This window comes from Gossypium hirsutum, chromosome A07 (assembly GCF_007990345.1).
Source record: "Gossypium hirsutum isolate 1008001.06 chromosome A07, Gossypium_hirsutum_v2.1, whole genome shotgun sequence".
Classification (NCBI taxonomy): domain Eukaryota; kingdom Viridiplantae; phylum Streptophyta; class Magnoliopsida; order Malvales; family Malvaceae; genus Gossypium; species Gossypium hirsutum.
In genome coordinates this window covers 9,147,786-9,162,644 of record NC_053430.1, presented here as the reverse complement: position 1 = coordinate 9,162,644, position 14,859 = coordinate 9,147,786, and the positions used below count along the sequence as shown (strand labels likewise).

The window sequence follows — 14,859 nt, the reverse complement described above, 5'->3', positions numbered from 1 at the left end:
ATTGTTATATGTCTATTAAATTTTTTTTTAATTTTAAAATGTCATACAAGAGAATACAATAAAGAATTTTAATGGTGGTAACAATTGAACCAAAATTTTTATATCCAAAAAGTAGGATTATATTCCTAAAAAATAAAAATAGAAAGGCTAAATTTCAAATGTAGAAAATATATAGGGGCTTAGAGCATATTTTAACATTTGACTTTTTTGCTCTGTGATTTAACACAAATAGATAATAAATCCAACACGAAGTGTGGGCTGAAACCATACTAGTTAATAGATCATAATAACTATAATCATAATACATCAACATATATATAAAATGAACAAATCTCAAATTTATATATAAACTTTGATTAAATGTGCAATTTGATATATAAACTTAGATTTGGTGCAATTATACACACAAAAATTTAATTGAGTTCAAATGTATATATGAAGCTTTAATTTTGATTCAATCATACACATTTAAGGAAATAAATACATCAATTTTTTTTATATTGGATAAATATAATAATACGTGTATGCAATATATAAACATAAAATGATGCTATATCAATAATTGTGTCAATAATTTGTGAGAACTGAATCAAATCAAAATTTCATGTGTAAAATTGCACAAAATCAAAGCTCATATATAAAATTACACATCAAGCCAAAGTTCATGTATAATTTTGAGATTTATCCCCATATAAAAGTAATGTCCAAGCCCTAACTCCTATCTAACACCCATCCAAATTACAAACAAAGGTTTTTTTTTTTTAAAGATTTTAGATGAATGGCTTAATTTCAGTTTTGATCATGCTCAAATTTTAAATTTAATTTTTATACTTTATTTTTTTCTTCCTCCTATTTACACCTATCCAAATTACAAAGCTTTCTTTTTAGATTTTAAATGAATGGTCCGATTTTAATTTTGGTCCCTATAATATGCTCAAATTATTATTCTAAAAAATATGTTTATAAGTTGAGATTAGATTCTCTCTATTTTTTGACAGAATAACAATATTTTAAAAGTTATTTTTAACAGCTCCATTGATGCTATCTATTTATAAGAAGAGAAGTAGAACCTTTGTAGAATTGTAGAGGTTTATTTTAAATAGAAAAGCAACATCCTACTTAGAGTAGGAGAGGAGTGAACGGTTCATCCTTGTATTTCTACTAGAGTTGTTGCCCCCTTCATGTTATATGAGAGGTTTAGGGCTTCTCTCATATCGGGTCCAATTACGAGTATTTTCTAGACCTTTTTGACCCAGTACTCTGTAATGTGATCCAACCCGATTCAGTTTTTCTATTTCACAAAATAAATTTTAATATTTACATGTTAAATAATATTCTCATCCCAATTTTACTCCAGTAAAATTTTGAAGATTTTACGCCCAATAAAGTTTCAAGAAATTTCGTTCAAGAAGTCAGAACTCAACATGTTCATTATGATCAAATGATTTATTTTCATTTTTGGACTTCAAAACAATCCAAAAACATAAACTCATTCTTTCATCATTTTTCAAGTAATCCTATATAGTATTGTAAATTTCCATTTTTTGAAACCTACATTCATTTTCAAATTATTTCATTTCTCCATTTCAGAGAAAACCATAATCATTCTTGAATGTTTCCCATTTCTCTTTTTCTATTTATTCCGTTCATTTTTAATCAAACACACAATTCATTTATGGCTTCAACGAGTTAGCGGACGGACCAATTGGACATATGTAGTTGAGGCTCAAATGATTTATAATTAACTTCTAGATATAATTAAGTTCTAGACTTTCCCCTATTAATTATAAACTCATTTAGTCACGAAGTCATTCCACTATAGTATCGTGACTGAGCTCTCCTTAACGACATACCATTACAAAAGCAACTACTCAATGCTCGTCCAATGACCTTATTATAAGTGTGTTACCCTCATAAGATATCATTGATCTCTTTGGTGTAATATTCGTTCTCCCAATATGATCCTATTTTGTCTCATAACAACCATTACATCTTCCTTCGTGAAAAGTCAATCACTATCAAATAGTGATAAAGTCATCCATCACAAAGATGGACAACTTGTGACAGCCCTAATTTGACCCTAGTTGGGAAGTGGTTTCGAGACTACAAAATTGAGTCACAAAAATAATTAAATGTTATATTCTGTGATTATTACATGTGAAAGTGCATGTGTGAAAATTTCATGCTTTGATTTTGTCATTTGTGAGTGAAATTATGAAATAGGACTTATGTGAAAATTTCTGAAAATGCTATAGGCTAATTTGTAGTGGCCAAATAAATAGTAGTGCAAAATAGGAGGATTTGCATGTCAAACCTCCCATTTTATGTGTAGTGGCCGGCCAAGGTGATGGGTATTAGATAATATATGTATTTTAGCATTATACTAGTTATAATGGATGGTGGTCATGATAAACAACATGTGCAAATTTTTTATTGAAGTTATGGCATAGGCATGGCACAAATTAATATATGCCATTTGGTGTCATAAAATGTTTAGGAATAAAGAATAATAAGAATAACAAAAGGGAAGTAAAGGAAGGTTTTTGTTCATTCTTTGTTCTTCATAGCCGAAAATTGAGAGAGCAAATAGGGGAGGAAACCCTTGAATATTCGGTCACTAGGAGGAGGAAAATTGAAGCTCAAGAGCATAGAGGGGCAAATTCGGATAAGGGAAAAGAGAAAGTAATCGAATAGCCGTTGTAATCGTTCGAAAACCTTCAAGGTAAGTTCTTAAGTGTTTAAGCTTGATTCCCTTTTATATGCCTAAGAGTTAAATTAATATGGCAATGAGAATGTAAATTTTATTTGGTTAATGTATTGAATATGTAATGATTTAAGGCTATAAGCCGATTATGACTATTATGCTTAAGTTGAATTGGATTTGGAAATTTGATGCACTAAATGAGTGTTACAATGAATAAACTATGCCGTATATGTGCTAGTAGAGATATCACGATTTGTGATTATTAAATATCTAAAGGAAACCATGATGTGTATAAAATTATTATTATTAGTCCTTTGTGGTAGCCGAATATGGCTTGGCACTAAAGTGATTAAATGTGAATTTCGATGAGGTAAACTGTTAAGAGTGTGGTGCTATAAGACTATGGGCTAATACGATATGTGGATTCGTTCCGTAAAGTAAATTATTCAGGTACGAATAACCTAATTAAGTACATGTGAATTAAATGAATTTGATGATTGGTGTGAATCGAAATGTAAATGATAGTGTTCGTATGAAGCTTATATCTGAATGTAGCAAATGACTACTGATATGATATGTTGAATGATATGTGTTAATATATGATTAAATATGCATGACATTTGATGTGTATCCGCGCTTAAAGACCCGCAGGCTATATGCTGGAATTATATCCGGGTTAAATCCCGCAGGCTATATGCTGGAATTATATCCGGGTTAAATCCCGCAGGCTTCGTGCTGGTATTATATCCGGGTTAAATCCTGCAGGCCTAGTGCTGGTATTATATCTGAGTTTAAAGTCCCGTAGGCTTCGTGCTAGTGTTATGTTTGGGTTTTATACCTCGCAGGCCAAGTGTTAGTGAATTTGATAAAGTATATGACTACGGGATCCTATGCTAAGATGATAAATTGAACTCGTATTACACATTAAGTGATTCTGGTATGTGATATATATATTATATGTGAGATTGATCTGACGGGAATTAAGAATGTGTAATGAGAAGCATATGAAAAGATGTTGTAAATTCATATGTATATTTGTATATATGTGCATTCAGTTATTATGCAAAGTTACAAGATAGTTTTCGATATGCCATTTAACTATGAATGTTGAAAGTAAGTGTGGGTAAGAAATGATACACTAGTGAAATTTGAAAGAATTAAAGTTAATCCGGAAGCTTGTAAATACTATGTTTATATGAGTTTGAGTATAAACGGAGTAAAATGATATGTGTTTGTGCATAATCGGCCAAATAGTATTGTACTTAGAAAGTGTTATGTGATTTCGAACATTTAGTTTGTTTTTAAGTTCAACTGTTTAAATTGCTTAAGACTTACTAAGCTTATGACAGCTTACTTTGAATGTTATGTTTCTCTGTTTATTTTTGTAGATCGTTGACTCTTACTATTAGCTCAGGGATCGTCAGCACTTCGTCACACTATCTACTATTGTAGTAATCATGTGATTTGGACTTAGCTTATGGCACGTATAGGATAGACTATAAGTACAATGATATTTTGACTATTGTATATAAGCCATGCGAATATGGCATCTTATGGAAGTTTACTTTTATAAGTTTTAAATTCGATCTTTGTTTGTGTCTATTAGTTATATAAATAAATGATCTTTTATTTAAGAAAGGGTTCAAAATTTTACTGTTCTGATCCGATTCCTAATTTCTGGTAACGTCTCGTCCTATTCCAGCGACGGTTACGGGATAGGGGTGTTACACAACTCATGGTTACATTTACTTTTCATCAACCATGTAATGTCAATGAGAGGATATCATTTACCCATGCTTTGGGCTATGAATTCCATTGTTGTGAATGGCATTATATACTACAGAAGTTACATACCCAATGCTTCAGCTTTCGGTTCCTTATCTATTTGAACTCAAACTTTTACTTACATTAAAGTGTACAAGTTATGCATACATAATCCGTCATCCACTCAGAATTTAGGTATGTCACACCACAAACGTCACAAGTGAATAAACCCATAAACACATCCAGGATCTGTTCTACTTAGGTCTTTTCCTATATACTATTAGTCCAATCAATCACATCTATGTCTATATCTTCTAGGGCTTATATCTGATGTCCAATGTAACACCCCTAACCTATATTTATCGTCAGAACAGGGTTACAGAGCATTACCAGAGTTTACAGATCAAATAAACAGACATTTCAAATATTTCATATAATATAATATAATATTCATGTCAGAAACCAATCGAAATCAAACATATTGTCCCTTATACGAGCCCTCGAAGCCCAAAATACGCATTAGAAACAAGTCGAGATTAAATCGGATACTCAAAGAATTTTTTGAAAAACATTGAAAATTTTCAAAGCTACAGGGGTCACACGGCCGTGTGACTCACATGGCCAAGAGGCACACTAGTATCTTAGGCTGTGTAGACATTTGAAATAAGAACACACGGCCGTGTCTCAGCCTATATCCGTGCCCCTGCAACTCACTGACTTAGGTTACACGACCATGCCACACGCCCATGTGCTAAGCCGTGTAAGCATACTGACTTGCACTCTTATAAAGATATTGGGGACACACGGCCTTGTCACTTGGCCGTGTGTCACACATGGCTAAGACACACGCTCATGTCTCTGCCCGTGTGAACAAAAATAGGCCATTTTACAAGCCACATATCTCACCCAATTTGGCATCCACTTATATTCAACATTTTGCATATATACAAATCATACTTAGGCATCCAAAACAAGCCAAAATTAAGCCTTAAACATGTAAAATCATCATATACAACCAATATGCCTTGAGGCACTTTAAATGACAATATGCAAATATGTCAACTATGTATCCAAATTTACCTAAGTGATCAAATACATATATGCATAATTGTACCAAAACCTATCATGTAGGTCATTTATCAAGCTCACCCATTTGGTACCAAATATACGATTCTAAACCAAGGTATATAACATATCTTATATGCATATTCAAACCACATTTTAATTTCCATCATTCAACCATATCAAACACACATTAAATATGATAAGACCACATATATATACATCAAAATATACCAAACATAAGCCAAATAAGTGACTAATCTCAACAAAACACTTATATGCCAACATTGGCCAAATTAACCCATACATGCCATTATAATCGGAATTAATTAACCGAAAGTACCAAAAGAGCCGATGAATAGTATGATATGGCTCCGACAAGCTTCCAACCTAAACGAGCTTCTGAATCACTATAAAACACGAAAAATAAGACATAGTAAGCATTTAAACTTAGTAAGTTCGTATAATAAAGAATTTAACTTACCATTTAATCACATTTAAGGTAAGCATACAAAACATATCCAACTCAATTTGGCTAAAAACCTAAACACTTATCCTCAACAACCATGTTAGTCATGTAATTCATATAATATCAAGCAATATGAATTCAACCACTATTCAAATTCCATATACATGTAACATCTATATCATGTATCCATATATCATATATAAATCATTTCCATGTAATTCATGTAAATACCTGTACTAGTTCGTATTGAACTCATATTAACTCGTAACAGACCTGTGTCTGTTGAACCATTTAGAATATCGTTGGATACTCGGGTAGTACACACGAGGTGTACTGAACTGTAATTCGTCAATTTCATGTACATGTATGCTCATACGAGCGGTAAACGGTAAACTCCTCTGAGCTGAATAATGGTAAGCTCATATGAGCTGAGTAATGGTAAGCTCATAAGAGCTGAAATCAGTAACCCTAATGACATGTCATTTGTATCCTACGAATTCCTAAGGTTCAAACTGGGCTCGATAATTTTCGAATATACAGTCAGTATTCATTCATGACAATTATACAATTCACAAAAAAATTAATTCTATTTAAAACATATAAATATACAATTTAATTACATGAACTTACTTCGACGAGTGTACGTAGATACGGAGGCGACTAATCCGATATTTTCTCTTTACCTCGATCTAACTCTATACGAGGTATGATAGGATCTATATGAATGAATTTAATATGAATGAATTTAACTCATTTCAATATAATTCTTATTCAATTTAATCCAATATGGAATTTTGGCAAAATTATCATTTTGCCCTATACCTGTAATTCTTTTGTAATTTAGTCCCTGGCTCGAAAAATAAAATTTATGCAATTTAATCCTTACCCAAGCCTAGTCGATTTTTATACATATTATTAGCAACCCATATATTTCACAAAATTCACAAATTTTACCATAAATTTATCACCTTTTTCAATTTAGCCTCTAATTGATAATTTTACCAAAAATCTCTTTACAAAAATTATTTATCTAACAACAACAATTCATTTACTATCATCAAACTTCAAAATTCAAGCATGTTCATCAATGGCAAAACCATAATACTTTAACAGTTTTGCAAATTAATCCCCGGGCTAGCTAGATTAAGCTACAACGATCCTGAAAATATAGAAATCATAAAAAACGGGACAAAAATTCATACCTAATTGAGCAAAATAAGCTTGCTGAAATTTGAACCTTCCATGGCTAGGTTTTCTTTTAAATTTTTGGTGGAAGATGATAATAGTTTGTTTTATTTAATTTATCATTTATTACCTCTTTACTAATTTAACCTTAAAAAGTTAATCAAAATTTCTATAATAACAAACCATACTTATCCATTAGTAGAGGTGCTCATGGGCTTAGCCGAGCCGGGATGGGATCATGCTGGGCTCAACTAAAAATTTAGGTCCATTTACTAAGTTCGGGCCAGTCTCGGCCTAAAAATAGGTCTAAAATTTTGCTCAAGCCCGACCCGACCCCCAGTATTAATTTTTTATATAATTTTTAAATATATATAATACATCAAAAATACTAAAAACATCAAAATAAATATTTCTCAATAAATTGAAAATAAATTTTAAAAAATATGTAGACTTAAATAACAATAAGATAAATGCAACTTAACAAGCAAATGCCTCTAAAATAATAACAAAAATTAACAAATGCCTTTAAAATAATAACAAAATTACCAATAAAATAAGTTTTATACAATATCCAAACAATAATAATAAAATAATAGCAACATAATAGTAAAATGATAACAAAATAGGGAGAAAATAAGAAAATAACATTCAAACACAAAAAAAGAGCAGATTTTTTTGTCCAAGCCCATTTTTTGGGCCTATATTTTTGCCCAAACCCTCCCACATTTCGGGCGAGCCTTCGGGCCGGGCCAGGTGGCCCAACCCATGATCAGGTCTATCCACTAACAACCTTAATGGCTAATTACTATATAAAGACCTCCACTTTAAAATTCTGTAGCTATTTAATATCTTTACCTATTAAAACACAACTTTTGTATTTTAAGCAATTTAATCCTTTTTATCAAATTAAGCATGTAAACAGTAAAATTTCTTATCTAAATTTTTGTGGTATTTCAATCATACTGTAGACCATAAAATAATAATAAAATAAATTTTTTAACTTTGTATTTGTGGTCTCGAAACCATTATTCCGATTTCACTGAAAACGGGCTGTTACACCCAAGACAAGACATCTCCCCAATTGCACTTGATAGACGGCATATTAGTCTTTCAATCGGTTTGCTCATTTCTTATTAAACTAAGGGCATGTTTAGGTTTGTCTACTAATACAAATTGTCTTTTCGTATTACAATCTGACCACGTAATACCATTTAGTGTTAGTTAAACATTAGACAACCGATGAACAACATTTGCTTCCATTTTACTTTACGTGCAAAAACCATTTAAGGACAATAATACGAAGTATATTAATCGTAATCAATGAATTTGTTTTATTAACTAATTTGTTAAAAAAATTACAAGTGTATATTGACTAAAATACTACAGATCCAACAACTGAGTCCTATGTCAGAGATTCCTCGTTTTGCAATGGCTCGGGATGGTAAGTGTTTGATTCAAAATCAATGGGAAGTAAAAATACAGCATGCCTACGGGGAAGGAAATAAAGCAGCAGATGCATTAGCTAGACATGCCCTAGGTAGTGAGATAGGATTCTACAGTTTCTTGTAACCCCTTGATTATATTTTAAATCTTATTCATGATGATTTAGAGGGTTTGACTAGGCCAGAATGATTTGGATGTAAAAATTCCTTTTGTGTTTTTTTTACAAAAAAATAAAAAATAAAAAAATAAAATAGTTTTAATAATATTAACAATAGACTTAAATTTTTTAAATAAATTTCTTTAAAATAAATTTAAATTTAAATTTAAATTTAAAAATTATAAAGAGCATAAAAAACATATTTTAATTTTCAAAATTTTACTTTATAATAATCTAAAAAATTAACTGATTCAGCTCGAAGCTTAATAGAATTCATACTTGTAACCATATAAAAAGAGTGTCCACGGGTGGCGGCATAATGACACCTGCACAAGGGGAAAATGGTGGGGGATTTGGGGAAATGGATAATGGGTTAATTTCAGATTCGGTCCCTCACATTTTGTTGCTTATGCAATTAGGTCACTATTTGAAGCATTAGAATGTTCAATTAAGCCCATCCCTTTAATTAATTTATTTATTTTGTTACTAAACTTAGACCAAAATAAGTTATATTTGCTCAGAATAATAAAAGATTATGTCTGAATCAAATTATTAATTATTTATAAGAATTATATTTGGTGTAAAATTTTTAGACTTTACAAGAAAAAGAGATACATGACAATTTTTTAAAGCTATTTGTGGAATAAAAGAACACACTATTAATATACCAAATATTAACCCTTATTTATAATGATAATAATTGAAAAATAATTTAAAATTATATTATAATAACTTGAAAAAAAAATTTAAATATTTTTTAAGGAAACTCAATATTTCTATTTTTGTATAATTTTTGAAATTATTATCATTTATAGAAGTAAAAAATATAAATTTTGTAATAAATTTCGGAGCGGGGCAAATTATAGTAGTTAAGTTCAGTATTAAATTAACATTGTCAACACTCTCACTAAAAAGACAAAATAAATATAAAAAACAAAAATAATTTAAAATATCAAAATTGTTATGGTCCCTTTTATTGGCTGGAAAAGAAGGCAACCGAAGGTTTCCTTTTTTTAAGCCATGGATTGCCTTTTCGAAGTAATGACCTTTGGAACCCTCTAAAAGTCCATGTCTGACCGCCCTTTCTCAATGGTCAGCTGTCTTTTATATCTCTCTCTTACATTATAAGACATCACATATATTCTTTTATTTTTCCCTTTTTAAAATCAACCACATAACATATATATGATATGATATATCCAATTGCTGTTGCTGTCTCATTCAGGAGACGGTAGTGGTGGGTTTTAAGACATTAAGGAATTAATGGCTGCCCAACTCATGAGTACGAGTTTTAGTTACTATTATCATCATCAAACCAATCCCATCATAGCTCCAGCAAGAACGTTCAAACCATCACCTTCCTCGACATGTTTGAATTCACTGTTGTCTTTGCAGAGATTTGGTGTTTTTCAAAGGACAAGACAAGAGAAAAGAAGGGGATATGGTGTTGTGGTTGCATCAAGCAGTAGCAATGCGGCGGCACCTCTTTGGGATTCTTGGAAACCAGAGAAAAGCTCTGCTGCTTCTCCTTCTCTCAGTGACATCATTTGGCCTTCTGCAGGTTAGTAATATTATACAAAAATGTGCAGATGTTTTTTAAGTATATTTAATTTCCAGCTTCTTAATTTTGAAGTTTTGAGCAGGAGCATTTGCTGCAATGGCGATATTGGGAAAGATGGATCAAATATTAGCACCAAAAGGGGTTTCAATGACAATTGCACCTTTAGGAGCTGTTTGTGCGGTCCTGTTTGCAACTCCATCCTCTCCTGCTGCTCGGGTATTTCACTTGTGCTCCCCATTTTAGACCTTTTCTTAGCACCAGAGTTCATGACTAATTATTGTACCTACAATTGGGTTCAATTGGCTGTTAGACTGAGTTGGGATTTCTAAAGAAATTTCTCATTTATAGTTCTATAAGTTTCAATGGTTATTGTTGATACCAAATAAAAGAGGAAGAAACGGTGGAGGTAGGAGGTCAATTCATCCAATAAGGCCTGTGAGTCGTCGAGAGGAAGAGAAGAGGAATTTAGGGTTTTTATACAGAGAGTTTAAGAGGTCACGTGATGGACTTCCAAAGGTGGACAGGTCTCCTTATTGTACTGCAATGAGGGCAGTAGGCTAGAAAAATTTGGAAGGGTTGGAAATAAGTTATAAATTTTTATAAGAGTAATAATATAATTTTACAATTGTAATATTTAATATTTTTATAATTTTTTAAAGGATTAAACTAAAAATTAATTATTTTTGAGGAATTAAAGTATAATTTTATTATTACTAATTTATAAATTTATACATTTTAAAGGGTAAAAAAAGCAATTTTCTAATTTTTTTTAGGGGCAGTCAAGGCCGCTCCTAAGGGTGGTTATGTTATATTGTCAGGTGATGATGTGAAGTTTTAGGGTTTACAGAAAATGAATGATTGTTGTCATGCCAATATGATAGTCGTTCTAATAGTGGCAGCTTGGATGTTCCCCAAGTTCAGAGCGAACAGTACTGATGATAGAGATATGTTGACGAGTTTGATCATGACCAATCGAAGTAGTCGGCCGTTGAGAGTACTGTGTCGATAAAGGTATCTATGGAGGTACCCTGTAGGACAACTACTTGGTAGTTATGTTGCTTCAACTCTTTATTCTTCTTAAAATATCCATGCTGATCCCAAATTCGGATAGCATAGATTACTTGAGGAATTAAGGATCTTTCTTAGGTTAACTTTCACAGAGACAGAGCATATGCATATTTTCTATATATGTTGGCCTGTCAACTATAAGTTGTATATATAGAGATGAAAAGTATAGGCAAGTGATGAAAAGCTGAATGATGTTGCAGAAGTACAATATGTTCATGGCTCAGATTGGTTGTGCAGCAATCGGTGTTGCGGCATTCTCAGTATTTGGGCCTGGCTGGCTTGCTAGAAGCGCCGCCCTTGCCGCTTCCATAGCTTTCATGATCCTTACACGTTCCAATCATCCACCAGGTATACTTCTTCTACCCGTTGCTTTATATATATATCCATTCCCACATCTGATGGTCTAATTTTGAGAACAGCTGCCAGTTTGCCAATTCTATTCATTGATGGAGTTAAGTTACACCACTTAAATTTTTGGTTTGCTTTATTTCCTGGCGCTGCTGCATGTATCATCATCTGTTTGATGGTAAGTTCCTCTTCCTTCCGCTACCTTGGACTCCATTACATCATAATATAAGCTCTTGAATTTTTTTTTTTATTTTCAAACAAGGTAAAAGTATCATAAAGGCTATTGTACTAAGAATTAGATTACGTTTGCCCCTTTAGTTAAAAAATTGGTAGATTAATCTTTATACGTTAAATAAAAAAAACAAATTAGTTATTCTGTTAAACATTTTATTTTTAACTGGTCTCTATATGTCATCTATCAGTTTTTAATAGTAGAAAGAGATAAAAAATTTTAATAAAACGGACCAGTTTACTTTTTTATCTAACATGTAAGAACTAAGAGCAAAATGCAATCTGACTTTTAATAAATTAACCTCTATTCAAATATCTAATATGACCCGTAACAAGCGCAAATTTGTTATTTAGTAGCAAAGGTGATAGCATCTTATAAAAACTTCTAAACTACCCCATATTCCATATGAGTGTCAGATAAAAACAAGAGTGTTATTATAGATGTATTTAATTTCTGTTTTTTCATATGGATGATTCATACCCTATACTCGCATATAAATATTTAGTGAGCACAAATATTTTAAAAAATTAAAAGTTGAAATAACATAGAAATGTAAGAATCCTATGTGTTGAGAGAGCCTATAGTGATGTTGTGTTTGTTTGACCTGTTGCAGCAAGAAGTGGTTTGTTTCTTGAAGAACAATTTCAAATTTTGATGAGCTAATTGCACATAAAACCCTTCGTTACATAAAGGACCTTTGCGCTGCCATTGGAACCTACTGTCATATATAATATACATTTCCATATTTTTTTTATAATTTATATTTATTTAGTTTAACTTCTATATTTTGTATCCTGTTTACATGCATTGTTGACAAATTTAAAATGACTAGTAATGTATTTGATGTAAAAAATAATTATAAAATAGAATAAAAAAAGGCATATTCATGATTGATGTGATAACAATGTGAGATTCATTTTAAATTTTATATGCACAATGATACAATTGTATTGTTAAAATTAAGGCCTTGGTAGGGTAGAAAAAATTTGAAGGATGGAAAATTACAAGGATAAAAATTATTTATTTTCGTGTGTTTGTTAAGAAAAATAAAAAAAATATAGAAAAAAAAATAATTTGTTTAAATCTATTGCTTGGTAGAGTTAAAAAAATAAAATAGAAGAAAATAAAATATTTGAAAATGCATAATTTTGAATTATCTTATTTTTTCTCAAGATGAAAAATAATCATTCTTCCTTTTTTTTTTCCTTTCATTTTTGTTCCCAATTAAGCATATTTAAAATTCATTTTCTTTCCACTTTTCCATTCCCTCCTCATATCCCTTTGCTTTCCTATCAAACCAAACACACCTTAAGAGTCAATTTATTATATAATACCAGTTACATGTGTGACATGTGATTTTACGTGTTTATTTTTTAATCCATTAAATAATATATTTTATAATTTAAAAAAATGTATGTATTAATTAAATGAGAATTGGTTTAATTGGTTAAGAGTGTTCACCGCCCCAAATGTAATCTGAGTTCTAGTTATGTTTGTTGTTCAAGCTTTGTTGATCTTCTTCTTGATGAGATACCGCATAAAGTGAAATTTTACATCTCCCATGCGATGCTAGATTCTTCAAAAGTTTAATTGCTGAATTATTATCACAGTAAATTGTAGTTGGTTTTTGCTAGCGAAAATGAATCTCTGAAAGTATGTTCTTCAACCAAATGGCTTGAGTAGAACAAATAGTTGCATCCACAGATTTTGCTTCTGTGGTGGACAACGTAACAATTTGTTGTGTCTTGGAACACCATGAAACAACTCATGAACCCAGCATAAACACATAAGCCAAAGTACTTTTTCTATCGTCTTTATCACTGGTAAAATCACTATTTGCAAACCCAATCAGATCTTACTTTTCTCCTTTCTTGTACAAAATACCATATTCACTTGCAAATACCTAAGAACACTTTTAGTCGTCAGCAAATGAGTTTCTTTTAGATTCTCCATGTACCTGCTAATAAGACTTATAAAGTACATTATTTCAAGTCTAGTAATTGTTAAATACATTAGACTTCCTAGGATTTGTTTGTAAAGAGTACTGTCAATCTTTTTCTTTGAATAGTTTTCTCTAACTTCAGCCCTATATCTATAGATGAGGTGATAGAATTGCAATTTTGCATCCCAAACCTTTCTAAGGATTTTTACCCGTTTGACCTCAAAAAAATAATATTTATAAAAAATGATTTTGGTTCAAATGACTTGCATTGAACGGTAAATAATTTTTGAGGTTTTCGGCACTAGATAGCTAGCACCTATGTATTTAAAAAAAAAATTTAGGTGCCACCACACTAATGGCCGGGCACCCATTTATTTGATTAAAAAAATATTTTTTTTTGGAGTGTGGTGCCGGCCAACAAATGGCCAAAATCATCCAACAAAACAGATTGAAAATATTGCAACACAACCCGTCCTTGTTTTCCCATCTTTTTTATTTCTCAAGTTTAATTACATATTTTATATTTTAAAACAATTTTGAATTACTATCATGCTTTTTAATTATTATTGCATTACTCACATTATTATTAAATTTAAAAATTAATTTAAAATATATTGAACTACATATTTTATATATTACTTGTTATTTTTAATAATAAAAAAATAATTTAACAATGTTTATTTGAATTATTATTAAAGAGGAAAATCATTAAAGCATATCCTAATTTTATAAAAAAACATATAATTTAATTGTGCATATTAATTTTAAATTAACTACTTTTAATTTGAAAATTAACTAGTTTAGTATCAATTACTGTCATTTTGGATACTGTATTTAGCATTTTAATATATTTTCACATTTATAAAATTTAATATTAAAATTAATAAATAGTTTTAAAATACTTTCGTTTGAAGTTCTTAAATA

At 30.7% G+C, this 14,859-nt stretch overlaps 1 protein-coding gene across 1 annotated transcript; it reads left to right on the top strand.

The window, feature by feature from the left end:
• The first annotated feature begins 9,784 nt into the window (after nt 1-9,784).
• Nucleotides 9,785-12,874, top strand: LOC107926619 (uncharacterized). Its single transcript, XM_016857515.2, has 5 exons — nt 9,785-10,345; nt 10,428-10,561; nt 11,614-11,761; nt 11,833-11,939; nt 12,607-12,874. The coding sequence occupies exons 1-5, from the start codon at nt 10,048-10,050 to the stop codon at nt 12,646-12,648; spliced, it is 729 nt and encodes a 242-aa protein (XP_016713004.1). The 5' UTR covers nt 9,785-10,047; the 3' UTR covers nt 12,649-12,874.
• Nucleotides 12,875-14,859: the final 1,985 nt, after the last annotated feature.

What these genes read in the sequence shown, in the direction of transcription:
- LOC107926619 (XM_016857515.2), top strand. Translation starts at nt 10,048, where the DNA reads ATGGCTGCCCAACTCATGAGTACGAGTTTTAGTTACTATTATCATCAT. An exon ending in CATCATTTGGCCTTCTGCAG is followed by an intron (nt 10,346 to 10,427) that starts GTTAGTAATATT and finishes AGTTTTGAGCAG; the next exon opens with GAGCATTTGCTGCAATGGCG. An exon ending in ACGTTCCAATCATCCACCAG is followed by an intron (nt 11,762 to 11,832) that starts GTATACTTCTTC and finishes TTTTGAGAACAG; the next exon opens with CTGCCAGTTTGCCAATTCTA.